The 19,023-nt window shown below is 47.3% G+C and overlaps 1 protein-coding gene and 1 pseudogene across 2 annotated transcripts in view; one reads left to right on the forward strand and one right to left on the reverse strand.

Annotated features, from left to right (window-relative positions):
- The window catches only part of SHCBP1L (SHC binding and spindle associated 1 like), a 1,698,124-nt gene that overhangs the window by 1,508,259 nt on the left and 170,842 nt on the right, over positions 1-19,023 (forward strand). For both annotated transcript variants that reach the window (XM_085600099.1, XM_085600098.1), the window contains exon 9: positions 940-1,062. In XM_085600099.1, coding sequence (XP_085456225.1) covers positions 940-1,062 — 123 coding nt within the window. The remainder of the gene's footprint in view (positions 1-939; positions 1,063-19,023) is intronic.
- On the reverse strand, positions 10,481-11,048 carry LOC146833837 (small ribosomal subunit protein eS10 pseudogene; annotated as a pseudogene).

The following is a 19,023-nucleotide window of genomic DNA, read 5'->3' on the forward strand; positions in this document are numbered from 1 at the left end:
ACAGAGTCCACTGAGTAAGCAAAGATTCTAAAGCAACTGGATTTAACAATGGACCTCCTTTTATAGTGGGAAACAGGAGGTGACCTCATCCTAGAAGAGGTTTGACTATCTTGGATTGGGATAGAATGTTAAGAAACAATACAGTGCAATTAATATTTAACTGTAATGGTCAGAGATCAAGTTAGAGCCCAGTAATAAACCCCTAATCTGAGTTGTTTAAAAACTGTTAAATGAAGAGTACTCCCACATGTAACCTCTTCAAAAAGGTGGCATGCAGGGAGAATCGGCCTATTTTATACTCTGTTGCGCGGTTAGAAAACATGAAACCCATTTGAGAGACAAGATGGCACTAATTTGGTATTCTGCAATTCTCAGCTGCAGGCGTAAGCCACCGCTGCGCACAGGAGCCACAGCCCACGAGCGGTGAGAATAAGGTAAGAAAGTAATTGTTACAAACTGACAAGCTGTTTTGGCATTTTAATGATGTTTCAAAATCACTCTGGGAATACCATCTCAACAACGGTGAATGATTGAAGCATGTGAATCTATGCAGGACACAAAAGCTGGATTTTCACAGGTAAACAGCTTGTTTTCTTTCATAGGAGACTTTAACAAACCAACTAACCTATCCTCTTATGGAACCTATTGACTATCTGAATCAATTTATTATCAGATTGAGCTCCATTATTATAAAAGACAAAAATGGCAGTCATATTTAATCTGTGCTGTGCAGTAAGATGGGGCAGGGGTACTTAGGCATAGGCGCAGTCACTAATGAGGGACTTTACATTAAAACATAATCAAAATATGCTGCTGCAAACCATGTATGACACTATGAAACTTAGACCTACCAATTGTTAAAGTTGCTTTTTCTAGTAAAGTGATAATGGCCACACATGTTTATTTGGAAATAATGGGTGATTTCCTTTTACTGGACAGGGAGCAGGTGTTGAATTGTATCCAGGAAGTACAGCAGTTTTAGAGGGAAATGAAATTCACCACTGTAATAACTTCAAAATGGGAGACATTTTAAAGAGAACCCTTGGAGGAATTAATGTGAAGGTAATATAATTTCTTTAATGCTTTCAACATGGTGATATTTAGGTCTGTTTTAATAACTCATATATTGATCCTCTTACTTTCGCATTTCTTGGGAACCATTTTACTGCTCTGGGCCAGGGAAAGGATCTAACTCATGCTGTTTATCGTAATGTTAAACATAGAGTACATTGTGAGTCTCGCCTGCATGTGCCTATGCGTAGTTGCTTCTAGCCATACATATCAGTCCACAGTTTTTATTTCTATATATTGCAATAAATTCCTTTTCCTAGTTCCTTTTGGACCAGGTTGTGCGATAGGAAAAGATGGCCTCCTGGGCGAAGTGTCTTTATTAGGATATTCAGTTTCCAGTTGCAAGCTACAAAAATATCTGGTGAGCAAAGCATGGGATTGGATTGTTAGCGGTTCCGAATTAAGGAAACTGTAAGAAGACTCTAATGGGTTAATTAAACATCACATCTCTGTATTCCTCATAAGAGGATGGAAACCCTCGCCCTTTACCCGTAACATGGTTTATGGTCAGGTTCCTCCTCACCGCAACTTGCTCATTGGTACATGCTAGGCTCCCTTTGGAGCACTTTGTGGAGCTTGTTTTTCCATTGCAGAGCTCCTGAGACAAACTTCTTTCAGTCATTGTGTGAGATTTGAGGCAGTGCGTTGCTGCTTTCAGAAGGAATGTAAAGGTTGGTTTCTGATCTAAAAAAAAATTTTTAACAGTGAGACCTCCCCATCACATAGCTCAGAGAAAAGGCACAGGGTGGCGTGTGTGAAAGACAGTACAGCGCCCTGATTTGTATTCATCATTTAATCTTTATTTCGGCAATATTCCAGCCATAAAAGATACAATTAAAACCATCATTACAATAAGATAATAGGACATTAAAACAGTACATACAGGTTCAAAATCCAGTATAAGACCCTAAACGCTAGCCACTATTCACTATTAAAAAACTTCTTTTAGACCACATAGCGAGCAGAAACTTCGATAGGGCAAACACAATATATCCTACAGTGTCTGATTTGAATTTTTTTTAATGCAGCTGAGCATTTCTGAAAGCCCAGATTTTTGCAGATTGGTACAATCCAGAATTTCGGAGCTCTACTATAAGCAGGGCAAAAGAATAAAATATGGCATTCATTCTCTTTTTCAGCTCCACAGCCTGGGCATTGGGTGTCCCTAGAAGATGACCATTTGCTTGTGAGACACCCTATTGGGAGTGAACCAAACCTCCATAGTATATACAGCTTCCTGGCCGCAACAGGGTGGATAACATTCAGAAAATCTTCAAAGGCAAATACAGATTTAATTTCTAAAAATGATTTTACCATGGTGCCATTTCGAGAGTCGTGCAGCCATATACTGCTGCAACGTGACCTATAGCACTCCGTTAATGTTTTGCCTGAAACCTCCCTGCAGGCCTTAACTGGATTATGCTACAGGGCTGGGAGACCCATTGCCAGCAGTTCTTGTTTAACAAAGGTGAGCCATGGTATGTTCGCTGCCTTGCTTGAGCTCAATACTTCTTGCAATTCACTTCTATACTGAGAAAGTTCGGGGGTTATCCATAACCTCCTCCAAAACCTAAGGGGTTTTATGGATAATTCCTCCTGTATGGGGAATAGACCTAAGTCAAGCCTTAGCGATAGAAGGGGTGTGCTTTGGGGAAGCGCCAACAACTGCCGCAGGAATCTATTCTCCACTTTGGAGATTTCAGGCCTGGAAGCATGCCCCCAAAGTTCCCCCATACAATGCTGCTGCCCTCGCCCTAGCTTTATATATTTCAAGCGCAGGACTTATAGGCCTATATGTTGAGGCATTTGTCATCTTAAGAATACCCCCCACAATTTGGGACAATTTAAGTTGGGACTTGGCATGATGAGGGCCCCATGAGAGATTTTCACTTAGCGTAACGCCTAAATATTGGAAGGTCTGAACCCTCTCCAGTCTGTCCAATTCCAATATTGGTGCTGGGCGAGTATGTGAAGGGGGATTAAATATCATAAATTTAGTCTTGTCTACGTTAATCTCTAATCCATGGGCACAACAGAAATCATTAAAACCATTCAATATGCGTTGTATCCCCATAGGGGACTTGGAGAGTAGGAGAGTATCATCGGCAAATATTATTGCCGAAACTCTCCTACCTGCCAGTCTAGGTGCATCATTATTTGGCACTGCCTCCAAGTGTGAGATCATTCCATTCACATACAAGCAAAACAAGGTTGGGGCCAGGACGCACCCTTGCCTGACCCCCCTATTTACCGGGAACCTAGCAGACAGTATCCCTCCTCTCGCACATCTAACCTGTGCAAAATTCTGAGCGTGCAACCTTACTAAAACCCCCAGCAGTGCTTGCGGAACTCCCAAGTCCCGAAGCACAGCCCATAGTTTCCCCCTGGGAACAGTATCAAAGGCGGATCGGAGGTCTACAAACACCATGTAGAGGCTGCCACCCTCTATTAATACCGTCTTCCAATAGAGCATAACTAAACGGAAGATCTGGTCCATGGTGGATGTGTTCCTCCTAAAACCAGCCTGATATGGGGAAAGAATTTCATTCTCATTGATCCACTCCTGCAGGCGATCTAAAATGAGTCGTGAGAAGATTTTTGGGGGGACATCAATGAGGCTGATGGGCCTGTAATTGACTGGGAGCAGAGGGGAGCCCTTTTTGTAAATTGGTATAATCTCTGCTCCCAGCCAAGCACCCGGCACCTCCATACCACGCAGAATAGCATTAAATAAAGCACAGAAGTATGGCGCCCAAATCTTCGGTTGATCTTTAAACAAGTCCCCAGGGAGTTTATCTATACCTGGTGCTTTGCCCATCGCCAATTTCCCTAAGGCAATGAGAACATCCTCAGGGGTAAATTCCAGTGCCTCCACCTCCCCGGGTATAAATATGTGCAATGGCATAGAATCTAGGTCAGTAGTCGCTGCATATAGGGTTTTAAAATGTAGTTCCCACACCCCCGTATCTATATTAGCTTCAATCGCATTGCGAGGTTCATCAGACCCTGTATTCATGATGGCCCAGAATCTCCGTACTTCCTTATTATCAAGCGCGGAAGCTAGGTTCTGCCATCTCTCCCAATCCCAGTCTATCTTGACCTGTTTCATTACTTCTTTGTACAATGTCCTAAGTGAGCTTATTTTCGTCCTGTCTGTGCCATCTTTTATGGCACTTAACAAATCCGTTTTTATCCTCCTACAGGTGCCATTATACCAAGAGGAGAGGGGCACCCTATTCTTATTTGGAAGAGCAATCGGGTTAAAAATACTTGCTAAACTGTCCACCAGTTCCTGGTGGACCGAAAGCAAGTTCCCTGGATCTAGGCTCGGAGCTTGTGCCAAAATATCGCTTACCTTTATAAAAAGGGGAAGAATTACTTTATATAAGTTAGGGAGTGCATCCCTCTTCTCCAGCAAATTCCCCCACTTTACCCGCCGCCTATTATTAGAGATGACAAGGCCAGGGTCCCTAATCGTTTCATTATAGCTTTTTAAGATATCAGGGGATTTCATCTTCAACATCAGGGCATTATGGTCACTATCCATTCTGTTCAATACCTCCAGGTCCACTATCTTCGGCCACAATCGAGTCTCTACCATGACATAGTCCAAGTGAGATTCGTGATCTTTTTTATTGTAGGTGCACTTGGAGGGAATATCTGAGGGCTTACGACCATTTACCGCCCTAATCGAGTTGTGTAAGGTTAGGGTCGTACTCTGCATGGCCAGTGGAGACCATTCCTTAGCATAGGAGGACTTGCAGGGTGGAATTCCCCAATACTCATCTTCTCCCATCAATGCACCCTCCTTCAACCCTCGCAAAGGCTCATAGTGGCAATTAAAGTCACCAGCGACCACATACTGAATATCACGACTTAGGGAATCAAGAAAAAACGATAATTCCCCAATAGTGCTTGATTCCTTGGCCAAGCCGGTCGGGCGAGAGTAGACATTTACCACTGCGAGTTTATATAATGTGGGCCATGTCATGAGGACACATTGAATGTCATCCGAGTTGGTCTGAATCGATTCTGCCTTGCAACCTAGGTGTAGACCAACCCACGTTGTCAGACCACCAGAGGGTCGGCCTTTGCCTCCCCATCGGGCCTTAATATTAAAGGCCGCAAACCCCAATCTATGGGACTCCTCCCTAGCCCAAGTCTCCTGAAATAGAATAACATCAGTGGTATCTACAAAAGTACCCCACTCTGGACAGGCTAGCTTACTTTTCAAGCCCGCCACGTTCCATGACATTATAATCATGTACTCAGAGTTCCCCTGGGTGTGGTGTGGGATAACTAATGGAGGGGTAGAGCACCCCTGCTGGTATACATCACTGCCCAACTGTGTGGCGTCACTACTATTTTCTAGGTTAATTTTTCAATGCGGGGCAAATTATACTAGTCCCTACAGAATAAGTGGGGATCCCCGATGTGCCAGGAAGCGGGTTGCTTGCCCTATCATAGTAGGCTCAGGAACTACGGGTTCACCCACAATTTTGCCCCGAGCTACCTGGTTATTCCAACCCAGTCAATCGACCTGATCCAGGTCACTAAACCTGTTAAAGCAAGGGGTATGATACACAGCCGAAGCATATGCATCATGCCTAGACTTCCCTCCTCCTCCCCCTTGCGAATATGGTACAAAGGACCATCCTTCTTCCTGAGGCCTCGGGTATTCACTAGGATAGAAGAACGTGAGGGGGCGAACTACAATTTTTGTGTCAGGGCAAAATAAGTCCCACTTACAGATGTATTCTGCGGTCCTAGAGTCCCTAAAGTTAACTATCACACAATCACCAGTTAAAGATTTTGGGGTGTGCCCCACCCAACCCACCCTTCTAACCATAATAATCTCACTTCTGACATCAGGGGGCAAAGGCCTATAATTATTGAGCCACTGTATTGTTTTATTTTTCAGAGAACTAAAATTCTCTCTATTTGTGGCGCTAATTTCAGGTATCCCCGTAAGGACAACCAAATAAGGGCTTGCTTCTGGTGGCAAATCAATTCTCGGGGTAATTCTGAAGTCCTCTCTAGTACCTCCCTTCCATGCTGCCCTACCAGTGACACTATCATTTTCAGGGGGGGCCGTTCCTACATTGTTTTGGACTAGGTGCTGGTTATCACTAAGTCTGGCTCCATGTTGAATATGTAGTAGGTTTTGTGTTTTGGCAGTCACTTCCTGTGGTATAACCTGTGGGACGGGGGGTGGCCGGGTCTCTGGGCATATAGTGGTAGCATCTGTCCCAACCACCCCAGCTCTACTGTATTGGAAATACAGTTACAAAAGCACTGGGCGCATGATTTAGTAGCAATACTGCTTAAAGTGCCCATTATTTGTTGTTCAAAATTAGTGAAATGGGTCGCAATACTGGCAAGCCTCTCTTCCAAGGGACGAAGGAGGAAGCTCAACAGCGCATCTAATTTCAATGTAATGAGATCCCCTTCTACTTGGGATGCTATTGTAGGAGAAGCCTGTACCTGGCCTGAGCCCTCCCCTGCGATTTTTTTGATGCGAGGAATCAGGAAGCAGAACACAGCTCCCTGAACCCTCGCCCACAGCTGCTTTTGAAGCTTTATTATTTCGACGTTTGGATTGTTTTACTTCCCCGGGTTTCGCTCTCGGTGCACTAATGATTTGAGGCTTCGTTTTTGGAATCGTCCCTAAGTCTTTACCCTTTTTTTTCCGTAAGTTCGGTCCATGCCTATTCACTGGGGGCGTTATATCACCCGGGATCACAGGAGAACCCTCACGACTCGATAAGCCGCTAAGTGTGGAATCATCTATGAATTGACTAAGGGGCTGAGTAGGTAGAGATGGTACATCAGGTCCGGTGCTATTAGGAACACCCTTAGAAGCCTTAGGCGTGCGAGCATTTGCAAAGTAACCCATCGAGGATCTTTTAGCCAGGGCAAGGTCCTGTGAGACTCTACGTTCCATCAGATCTGTGCCCTGGTCAATCACAGAGTTGGCTTTCACTATAAAATGATCTAAAGCATCAGTGAGATTGCCATTAGGAACAAAATTCCTACCCTCTTTGGCCGCCATGGGTAGACTGCCGTAGAGATAAAACAGGCTAGGTAAAAGTAGTTGCAGATAGTTAATTTCTACAAACGATTGAAAAGACTATATGCACACATGGGATATAAATTATCACAGGGAGAGGTCAAAGTTGGGTGGCACATACGGCTTTATCTGCAATATGAAGAGGGGGGGCCCGGTCCGGTCTCAAACGGGCTATAACGGGCCCGCCCTTGGCCCGGGCTTCGCCCGGCACGCGCACGCGCGCTTCCCGCGGTGCGTCCAATGGGCGTGGTTATATGCAGAAAAGCAAGAGGCGTTCCCAGGAAGAGGCAGCAGTTTCGCTTGGAGATAAGGCTGCTGGTCCTCGCAGTCCCGGTCAGTAGTCCTTGATGGCAAGGTCCGTAGCTACAAGGTGAAGCAGACTGCAGCGAGCGGCACCCGCGAAGCGGGGCCGCGAGCAGTTAAAAGCAGTTACGAGCAGATCAGGTGTGCAGAGGCGGTCCCAGGAAGAGGCAGCAGCTGGGCTTGGAGATAAGGCTGCTGGTCCTCGCAGTCCCGGTCAGTAGTCCTTGATGGCAAGGTCCGTAGCAACAAGGTGAAGCAGACTGCAGCGAGCGGCACCCGCGAAGCGGGGCCGCGAGCAGTTAAAAGCAGTTACGAGCAGATCAGGTGTGCAGAGGGGGTCCCAGGAAGAGGCAGCAGCTGGGCTTGGAGATAAGGCTGCTGGTCCTCGCAGTCCCGGTCAGTAGTCCTTGATGGCAAGGTCCGTAGCAACAAGGTGAAGCAGACTGCAGCGAGCGGCACCCGCGAAGCGGGGCCGCGAGCAGTTAAAAGCAGTTACGAGCAGATCAGGTGTGCAGAGGCGGTCCCAGGAAGAGGCAGCAGCTGGGCTTGGAGATAAGGCTGCTGGTCCTCGCAGTCCCGGTCAGTAGTCCTTGATGGCAAGGTCCGTAGCAACAAGGTGAAGCAGACTGCAGCCAGCGGCACCCGCGAAGCGGGGCCGCGAGCAGTTAAAAGCAGTTACGAGCAGATCAGGTGTGCAGAGGCGGTCCCAGGAAGAGGCAGCAGCTGGGCTTGGAGATAAGGCTGCTGGTCCTCGCAGTCCCGGTCAGTAGTCCTTGATGGCAAGGTCCGTAGCAACAAGGTGAAGCAGACTGCAGCGAGCGGCTCCCGCGAAGCGGGGCCGCGAGCAGTTAAAAGCAGTTACGAGCAGATCAGGTGTGTATTCATGTTTCTGCTCCACAGTGAAGCTCTTTGTGGCTCAGTGGCATTCGTCACGACAAGTCTTTTTACATCAGCTTTAAAGTCTAGTTGCGATGTCAATAGCCTACTGTCCTGAAAGAAGGGAAGAACACATATGGCACATGGATCATACAATTCACAGAGGACTGGCTACCTTGACCTGCAACACAGTAGAAACTCTTTTCTCATTGTTATTTGTCACAGATGTCTCAAAATATTAGAAGTGGCCACATCATATGCAAGCTCAAATGAGGATTCCAAGTTTATATGCCATTAAACTATTGTACGGTAGGTAGGAACCCAGTAGTCCAGTGGTGCACTTTTTTGTGATACATTGCAATACACTCACACATAATGCATTCCTGGAAAACCATATACATCAAGATTGACACAGCAACTCCATGAAGAGAAGTGTGGGTATGCTCACCAATGGGTAGTACTAGTCATTTCACCTAACGGAATCCGGAACACTTAGTATATCACAAGGAACAAGTGTTTAATCAAATTAATTTGTTTTTTATTTGGAGCAGGACGGCTTCTCTTACCCTACCCAGAGTCGGCACCTTGTAGATGGTTCCTCATAGGTGGTTCCTCTGGTAACTTCAGATGTTTAAAGCCACAATTGGCACCTGATCTTGGCACAACTCTGCCCAGAGTGCCTTCGCAGTCCAGACAAAAAAGGCACATAAATGAATTGAGAAAAAGGCCGTGCCCGCACTGCTATATGCTGACGATGCAGTTCTCCTGGCAAGGACTGCCAACGGCCTCAGAAAACTCATTGTCAGTTATGTTAGCTTCATGAAGGACCTGGGTCTATAGCCAAACTTCAAGAAAACTTTCCCAATGATATGTGGCCCAAAAAATCCTAAAACCCGTACACTAAATTTAGAGGGCAAACCCCTAGAGAGGGTCAGTTCCTTTCCCTATTTAGGCCTGGAGTTTGACGAAGGTTGTCCATGGCTTACTTGCATTAAAAATAGAATAACCTGATACACTCAAGCTGTAGGCACTACTTTTTCGCTTGCCATGTCTATTGGTAAAAAGCCCATTGCTCCAATATTAGAGATTTACAATTGTAAATGCCTGCCGATCTTAACATATGGGATGGGTATCTGGAGTTGTAATGCAATGCAGATAGAGGAGAATAGATTCTGCCCCCTGCTATTAGGCATCCCTCCCTCATCTCCGCATGTTTCCCTCTATCTGGAGTTAGGCATGGAGTATGTCCAAGACACCATTAATGCTGCCCCTTTGTCTCTTTGGTGCTCAATTTGGTCCAACCAAGAAGCCGATTTTAACTGGGCTGTTATTAGAGATTTTTTAAGCTGTACCCGTGGCTTGTCCATTCAATGGCTTCAATATATGAAAACCTGCTTTTTGGCACTTGGCTGTGCCTCATTGTTTGAGCACCCAGAGCCTATCGAAAAAAAGGACAGAAAGTGGGTCCGGGATTGTTTATGCAAGCATAAACAAATCTCTAGGGAACTATTGGAAGTGGCCAAACCCTCAGTTAGAGATTATTGCCTTATTCAAGCAACCCCAACAATCGCTCCATTTTTATTATACGTGACCAACGTTTATGAAAGAAATCTGTTGGCTAGATATAGGCTGGGTTCCTTTAGTTGGATGATATGTTTTCCCCTAGGTTAGTACTCTTCTGATACTGTTGCCATTTGTCCATGTGATGGGCAATCGAGTTAAACTATTTTACATTTTGTCTTTTTCTGTCAATTTTATCTCCCGTTTACTAGAAAGTTTTTAAAGCTGTTACTGCGCAGACATAAATTCTCCAAGTGCAAAGCGGCTCTCTTCTACTTACTGCAACTTAACGAATGTAACGTTTGCTTTGTAGTTGCTAGTTTTCTGAAGTGAACTTTAGCTAAGAGAAGGAGTACGCTGTTTTGACATAAAATTAACTTTAGTGATTTTTAGCAACCACCGTCTTTGAAATATTTCTTGAATGTCCAATTTTTAACAATTTCCGACATAAAAAGCACTCTAGCGATTTTGAGTAATCATTGCTCAAAAAATGTTTTTATAAAATATTTAATGTCGATGCCCTGGGAATCGGAACTCCTGCACTGTCACTTTATTTATTTATTTACATTTTGGGGGGGGGGGGGGGGGGGATAGGGGGGGTCAAAATCTTTATTTTACACAAATCCAAAAGAGAATTTATTGAGGAGGCTGGCCACGTCAACGACCAAATCCACCGCGAAACTGGAACTCTGTAGCAGCTCCAGCACCAGCTTCTACCTTTTTGTCAGCACCAGGAGGAGCAGTAGTGCGTCTGTAAGTGTCTCTATCAGCCTCACTACGGTCGAGATGTGCAGGGCGTTCACCCGCAAAACCTTTGGGCCTTGGTCTGCCAGTCTCTGGGCGGCTTCTGCGCAGGGTAGCTGGTACAATTTCAGGGGGCAGATGCAGGAAATCTCTTAGGTACTGGATGCCCTCATTGGTCAGATACCAGTAGAAATGCCTCCAGGCAAACTGCTCCTTCACGTAACCACGTGATTTTAGAGACTGCATGGCCATCATGACATGTAGGTTGGGGATATTCTTGTGAGCCAGCTCCGGATGCTTGGGCATATGGACATCTTTCTTAGCCACCATTACTCACTCCTTGAACAGGAGCTCATAGATAGAGATTCGGTTCTTCTTGGGCATCAACATCTCTGCGGCTGCTTGTAGGCCTAGAGCCGAAAAGGAAAGGCCGCTGCCACTTTATTTAATGCTAAACCAGTCCTCTTATACTGTCACTTTACTCATTGTAAAAGAACATAAGGAGTTTATTTGTTTAGAAAATGTATACCCTTATTTGAACAAGGACCTCAAGCTGGTATGTTTTAATATGTGGTTGCTATTTTTTAATACGTGTGTTTACAATGTAGTTCGATTTTATTGTATTGCGTGTATCTTTTATGATCTGTCCTTGGAAGATCAAATAAAGACAATTTGATTGATTGATTGAATGGAATCCATAAAAGCACCCAAACAGATTTCTTTAGGAACAAATTAAAAATCTAGGCCATTTCTCCCTCAACTAATGTGAGGTGAAGTTGAAGAAATTCCTGCCAAAATCATCTAAGACATTACCATCCACTCCATTGATTCCTCTGTCGTCAGCTCTTCAGCCTTCTGAGAAAATAAAGACATCGGGCCCGATTCACAGAACTAACTTAAGACAAAATCCTAAACTTTAGGACTCCTAAACTGAGAAAAATCCTAATTTTAAGACTTACGGTATTCACAGAAGGCATTTAGGAGTCCTAAAGTTAGGACTCCTAACTTCTGTGAATACCGAAGTGAGTAAGTGTCTTCTGTGAATACCAAAATGAGTAAGTGCCTTCTGTGAATACGAAAATGGTAGTAAGTTTAGGATTTTGTCTTAAGTTAGTTCTGTGAATCAGGCCCAATACCCCCAGCTCCCTCGTCAATACCCTTATCTTAAGGACGGTGGTGGTTGGTGTGCTGCCTCCATATAGTCAATGTCCAATTTCCTTACACCATTCTCTTGATTAAGAACAATGTTGGTTTCTTGCTTATTGCTGATTACCCCCTTATGGTAACTATTACACTTATGTACCTGACATAGTCCTGATTATTTTTGAAAACTTTCTTTATTGAGTTTTTCAAGTTAACAACAGACGTTTGCACATCTTCCAGGAGGGGAAAGACTCATAAGCACAACACAAACATATTAGGTAAAAAACATTGCGTAATCATTTAATCATCAGAGGTATGAATGAGTTTCAAGACCATAGAGGGGAGGAGTTGGCCTAACGGCTAGGGCGGTCGTCCTCGAATCTGGGGAACTGGGTTTGAGTCTCGACAATGACGCTGAACATCCTGTGATTCTGGGCAAATCACTTAATCTCCCCGTGCCTAACAAAAATGAATGTGTCCTCATGCAATGCAACTGGTGCTATGTAAAAGTAAAAAAATAGGGGAGTGAATCTGTTAAGGGGTCCAGAGGTATGAATCGTAAACTATATTCAAAAACAAAAAAACCTCTTGACACCATAAATTCAGATATATTTTTACTCCAGACGGATTTTTTATTTATCCCTGGGTAATATTTAAATATATGAAATATTTTTTGTTATTATTTTGTTTTCCCAAAACACATTGCCCCTATGGAGAGCCAACTAAGTATAAACCTTTTTGCTGTGTTTAACATATAAATGACAAAACATTCATACATTTAGACCATGTTTACAATAAGCAACCATCGAAACACTTTACAAACATAAGACACATTTTTATACAAACATACCACGGAAAATATACATTTCTCCAAACACATAATAGTCCTGCTCCTTTTACAATTAACAGTACAGGGAATATTATAGTTTATAACCTCAAAGTACACCAGTAACTTGCGGCTAGAAAAAGTGGGGGTCGCACCACTATCTGAAGCCAAGTATAGGGCCATAGTCAGTAGGCTCTAAAGTGTCCAAATCCAAGACCACAGTTCTAACTAGGTTAATAGAGCGAGCCTCCCATCTGATATAACCAACGCGTTTCGACCTTCTCTTTGGCGCTTCTTATGGAAGAGGTCTTCATCAGGGAGATACTTTATCAAGAGGACTTGTGATACCTGTATAGTTAAAAGATCAGGAACTAATCAGCCGCTGTATTTAATATATTGTGTATAGAAATTATTTTATTGTCATAGGTAGGAGCATTACATACCTATTTTCCTTTTTGTACTTTTTTATAATAACGAGTAATCTTTTTGTGTATTTTCAGCGAGGGCGTGAGACTTCTTAATGGCACGTTCGCAGAACTACAAAAGAATAAAAGTAATAATGTATGTTCATTGCTCCACTGAGCCTCTGCTGCAATTCATTGAGGCCCTCATTGACGTTCTGCAGGGCACCTGGTCCAAGCCCTCCACAGTTCCTCCTGTGGACAGGAACGTCGCCAGGCGCCACCGCCCTGCTCCGGGCGACCCCAGTATTCTGTCCCAACACCCTACCCCCGAGAGCCTGGTTATCCAGGCCTCTATCTCCCAATCCTCCTTCCCGACCGCTCCGCCGGACCGGGATTCCAAGAGACTGGAACAGTTTGGCAAGAAGCTGTTCTCTTCCCTTAGTTTGGGCCTGCGGTCTTTGAACACCGCCTGTCTCTTGGACCATTATTCCCACTCTCTGTGGGATGCGGTGGAGGACGTGCTGCCCCTGTGTCCGGAGGAGGTCCAGACACGACTTACCCAGGCTCTGGCCGATGGGAGGGATGCAGCACGGCACGCTATCCGATGTGGGCTTGACACTACGGACTCGCTGGGTAGGGCAATTTCTACCACAGTGGCGCTTAGACGTCACGCCTGGCTGCGGTCCACGTCATTTTCGGGCGATGTTCAGAGCACTCTCATGGACATGCCCTTTGATGGCACTCGCCTTTTTGGCGAGAAAGCGGACAGTGCGCTGAATCGCTTTAAGGACTCCCGGGCTACGGCCAAGTCCTTGGGCCTCTCGGCCCCGCGACCGCAAACTTCCGCTTTTCGCCCCTTTCGTGGCCAAGGAAGGGGTGCCTCCTCACGTGCGCCTAGCCACCAGCCGCAGAACCAACCTGCGCGCGGTCGCGGACGTGGTTTCCGCCGAGGCGGTTCTGGAGGACGACGCGGTCAGCCCACATCCACCCCGGCAGCATCCGCCTCAAAGCCTTCCTAGTCCGAGCTTTCAGGCCCATTTCACGCCAGTGGGCGGCAGAGTTCGCCATCACCTGCTCCACTGGCGGTCCATCACATCGGACAGGTGGGTGCTGCAAATCGTCCGAAGGGGCTACTCCCTCCCCTTCGAGACGACCCCTCCAGCCATGCCACCGCAGCACCACCGTATCTCGGGGGATCATTTGAATCTTCTCCACGAGGAAGTTTCGGCTCTCTTGGCCAAGGGGGCCGTCGAGCGCGTTCCGAGTCCAGAAGTAGGTCGTGGTTGTTATTCCCACTACTTTCTGGTTCCCAAGAAGGGCAAAGTGGGCCTACGCCCTATCTTGGACCTCCGGAACGTCAATGCCTTCCTCCGGAAGGAGAGGTTCAAGATGTTAACTCTGGCTCAGGTTCTGGCTGCCCTCGACCCTGGAGACTGGATGGTAGCGTTGGACTTGCAGGACGCATATTTCCACATCCCCGTCCTGCCGGCCCACCGGCGTTACCTGCGGTTCACGGTGGGCCAAGAGCACTTTCAGTTTACCGTGCTCCCCTTCGGCCTCACCAGTGCCCCTCGGGTGTTCACGAAAGTGATGGCGGTGGTCGCAGCTCATCTGCGCAGATCAGGGGTTCCGGTCTTCCCCTATCTCGACGACTGGTTGTTGAAGGCGGGCTCGCCCCAGACAATCGTCTCCCACCTCCAGACTACGGCGGATCTCCTGCATTTGCTGGGATTTTCCATCAACGTGCCGAAGTCACACTTGAGTCCCTCTCAGAAGCTCCTCTTCATCGGAGCAGTTCTCGATTCGGCGCAGTTCCGGGTCTATCCACCGGAACAGCGGGTCCGGGATATTCAGGCCCTGATTCCCATCTTTCGGCCTCTATCCTGGGTTTCGGTCTGGCTAGTGTTGCGGCTTCTGGGGCTGATGGCCTCCTGCATCCTACTAGTGCATCACGCCAGGCGGCGCATGCGGGCTCTGCAGTGGGACCTGAAGTTTCAGTGGGCCCAGCATCACGGCAACCTGTCCGACCATGTCTTGATCTCGGAGGGCACTGCACAGCAGTTGCAGTGGTGGCTCACGGACCGCGATTGGGTCATGGGCAGAAGCCTCTCCCTTCCCCAACCGGAGCATGTCGTAGTGACGGATGCGTCCCTCCTGGGATGGGGTGGCCATATGGGAGAGGCGGAGATCAGAGGCCTCTGGTCTCCGGCGGAGTCTCGTCTCCACATCAACCTGTTGGAGTTGAGAGCGATCCGGCTCGCACTGAAAGCCTTCCTTCCCTCTGTCAGGGGCATTGTCGTGCAGGTGTTCACGGACAACACCACCGCCATGTCGTATTGCAACAAACAGGGCGGGGTGGGGTCGTGGACCCTTTGTCAGGAGGCTCTGCGCCTCTGGACGTAGCTGGAACACAAGGGCGTCACCCTAGTGGTTCAACATCTGGCGGGCTCTCTGAACGCCAGAGCAGACGAACTCAGCCGCCGGTGCATGATGGATCACGAATGGCGTCTGAACTCCGAAGTGGCGCAAGGTCTCTTTCAGCAGTGGGGAGAGCCTTGGTTAGATCTATTCGCCACCGAAGAGAACGCGCAATGTCAGCAGTTTTGCGCGTTGGAATTTCCAAGGCGGCACTCGCTCGGCGACGCTTTTCGTCACGAGTGGAGTTGCGGTCTGTTGTACGCCTTTCCGCCTATACCACTTCTGCCCAGAGTGCTGAAGAAGATCAGGCACGACCGGGCCCAAGTCATCTTGGTGGCTCCGGATTGGGCACGAAGGTACTGGTATCCCGAGCTACTCAGTATGTTGACCGATCCTCCGATACGTCTGCCCCTTCGGGAGGATCTTCTGTCGCAGCAGCAGGGGACGGTCCTCCACCTGTCCAGCCTCCACCTCCATGCGTGGAGATTGAGCAGCGGCAGTTGATGCCATTTGACTTGCCTCCTGAAGTCTGTGATATCATTCTGGCAGCCAGGCGTCCCTCCACAAAGACGGTATACGCCTGCCGGTGGAACAAATTTGTGGCATGGTGCACAGCAAAGGCTGTGGATCCCCTTTCCGCCCCTCTTTCTGAGGTTCTACTGTTTCTTCTTTCTTTGGCCCAGCAGGGCTCTGCCCTGGGCACCCTGAAAGGTTATCTTGCTGCCATCTCTGCCTTCTTGCGGCTTCCTGATCAGCCTTCTCTTTTCAAGTCCCCTGTGGTTACACGCTTTCTAAAAGGCATTACTCACACGTTCCCTCCTGTTCCTTTTGTAATGCCTCAGTGGGACTTGAATCTTGTCTTGACATTCCTGATGTGCGCTCCCTTCGAGCCTCTTCACAATTGTCCTCTTCGTCTTCTGACTCTTAAGACTGCTTTTCTGGTAGCCATCACCTCGGCTAGACGGGTGAGTAAGCTCCAGGCTTTATCTTCAAAGCCTCCTTTTCTGTCTGTTCATCCGGACAAGGTTGTCCTTCGGCCTCGTCCCTCCTTTCTTCCGAAAGTGGTGACTCCATTTCATCTTGGGCAGTCTGTCACCTTGCCCACCTTCTTTCCGCCTCCGCATCCTTCCAAAGAGGAAGAGAGGCTCCACCGTCTGGACCCAAAACGTGCGCTCTCCTTTTATTTGGACCGCACAAAGCAGTTCCGGGTGGACGACCAACTTTTCGTTGGATACGTGGGTGCTAAGAAGGGGAAAGCTGTACACAAACGGACCATCTCTCGGTGGGTCGTTTTGTGCATCAAAATTTGTTACTCCTTGGAAAAAAAGGACCCTCCTGTTGGGCTGCGCGCCCATTCTACTCGGGCCACGGCGGCTACTACTGCTTTGGGACGAGGTGTCCCTTTGCAGGACATCTGTCAGGCGGCAACATGGGCTTCGCTACACACGTTTGCCAGGCATTATTGCCTTGACAGCCAAGTCCGGAGGGATGGCTTCTTTGGCCGTTCTGTCCTCCAGGACTTTCTGGTGTGATCTTGGTTTGCAGACCCACCACCGGGGATGGTATTGCTTGGGTATCTATTCTAAGGTGAGGAATCTAACTAACGTGTTTCTTTCAGATGAACAAGTTACTTACCTTCGGTAACGATGTATCTGTAAGAAACATTAGTTAGTTAGATTCCTCACCGACCCACCCATCCTCCCCGTTCTGCGAACTGACATCTAGGGTTAAGGTTATCCTTTTCAGGCCCCTAGATTTTCTTTTTGGCACCAGTGTCGGTCTTTGCATGGCTCTGCGTTCCTGTCGCGGAAAGCTATGTACAAGAACTGACGTCAGCGCGCGAGGGCGGCGTCTAAGTACTCCGACGACGTCATTCCGGCGCACGACGCCGACGACGGACGCGGAGCCGCAGACGACGCCTAGCGACGCGCAAGGGGTATTGCTAACGAAAAATCTTCCGGATCCAGTCTGACGCCTGGGGATATTCTAAGGTGAGGAATCTAACTAACTAATGTTTCTTACAGATACATCGTTACCGAAGGTAAGTAACTTGTTCTACAGCTCACGAGCTGCGAGTCATTGGTTTGGTTTTTTGTGAATTTAATTATTGACAGTGCATTTCATTTTTGTGAAATCTCTAGTTAATAAAATTTAATACACTGAACCATGACTCGCCCTCGTGCCAAATCCAACCAGTATGTGTGTGTGTTTGAGGAATAGATGGTTGTGCAGCAATCTTTGTCTTTAGTTTCTCTGCCAAGGTACACTTTCCATGTAAGAATAACCCACCAACTGTAGATATTGTCGAAAACCCATGGGAGTTCATGGTGATGTCTCTCTTGTGAATTCAAAAAGTTTTTTTTATCCCCAATGTCCTGCAAACCTCAAAATGTCTGCCACATTTTCTTTGCAATTTTACTCCAAAATTCTCACGCTGTAGGAACAATAGTTAATCTGGTTTTGCAAGGGGGGTCACTCAATTTTAGCTGAAAAAATCACGGCACGCAAGGGCCCAAAACGTAGTGAGGCGACATTGATGTCGCCTCACTACGTTTTGGGCCCTTGCCTGCCGCAGGTACTTGGGCCTCCCACACAAGTGAGGCACCATTTTTACCGGGAGACCTGGGGGAACGCTGGGTGGTGGTAAATTTGTGTGAGCCCGGTGATGCCACAACTTTCCCACCCCAAAATGTGTGAAACAAGTGATTTTTTCAGCTATAATTGAGGTTTGCAGGGGATTCTGGGTAAGGAAACGTTGGGGGATCCACGCAAGCCATACCTCCCTGGAAGCCGCCGGGTGTCTAGTTTTCAGAAATGTGTGGGTTTGGTAGGTTTCCCTAGATGGCCGCCGAGCACCGGGTCAAAAACCAAAGTGACCCCCCTTGCAAAACCAGGTGGTTTTGCGATAGGCCATTTTGATGTCACCTCACTACGTTTTGGGCCCTTGGCTGCAGCGGGTACTTAAGCCTCCCACACAAGTGAGGCACCATTTTTACCGGGAGACCTGGGGGAACACTGGGTGGTGGTAAATTTGTGTGAGCCCGGTGATGCCACAACTTTCCCACCCCAAAATGTGTGAAAAAAGTGATTTGTTCAGCAAAAATTGAGGTTTGCAGGGGATTCTGAGTAAGGAAACGTTGGGGGATCCATGCAAGCCATACCTCCCTGGAAGCCGCCGGGTGTCTAGTTTTCAGAAATGTGTGGGTTTGGTAGGTTTCCTTAGATGGCCGCCGAGCACCGGGTCAAAAACCAAAGTGACCCCCCTTGCAAAACCAGGTGGTTTTGCGATAGGCCATTTTGATGTCACCTCACTACGTTTTGGGCCCTTGCCTGCCGCGGGTACTTGGACCTCCCACAGAAGTGAGGCACCATTTTTACCGGGAGACCTGGAGGAACGCTGGGTGGTGGTAAATTTGTGTGAGCCCGGTGATGCCACAACTTTCCCACCCCAAAATGTGTGAAAAAAGTGATTTTTTTCAGCTAAAATTGAGGTTTGCAGGGGATTCTGGGTAAGGAAACGTTGGGGGATCCATGCAAGCCATACCTCCCTGGAAGCCGCCGGGTGTCTAGTTTTCAGAAATGTGTGGGTTTGGTAGGTTTCCCTAGAT

This window comes from Triturus cristatus, chromosome 4_2 (genome assembly GCF_964204655.1).
Source record: "Triturus cristatus chromosome 4_2, aTriCri1.1, whole genome shotgun sequence".
NCBI lineage: Eukaryota > Metazoa > Chordata > Amphibia > Caudata > Salamandridae > Triturus > Triturus cristatus.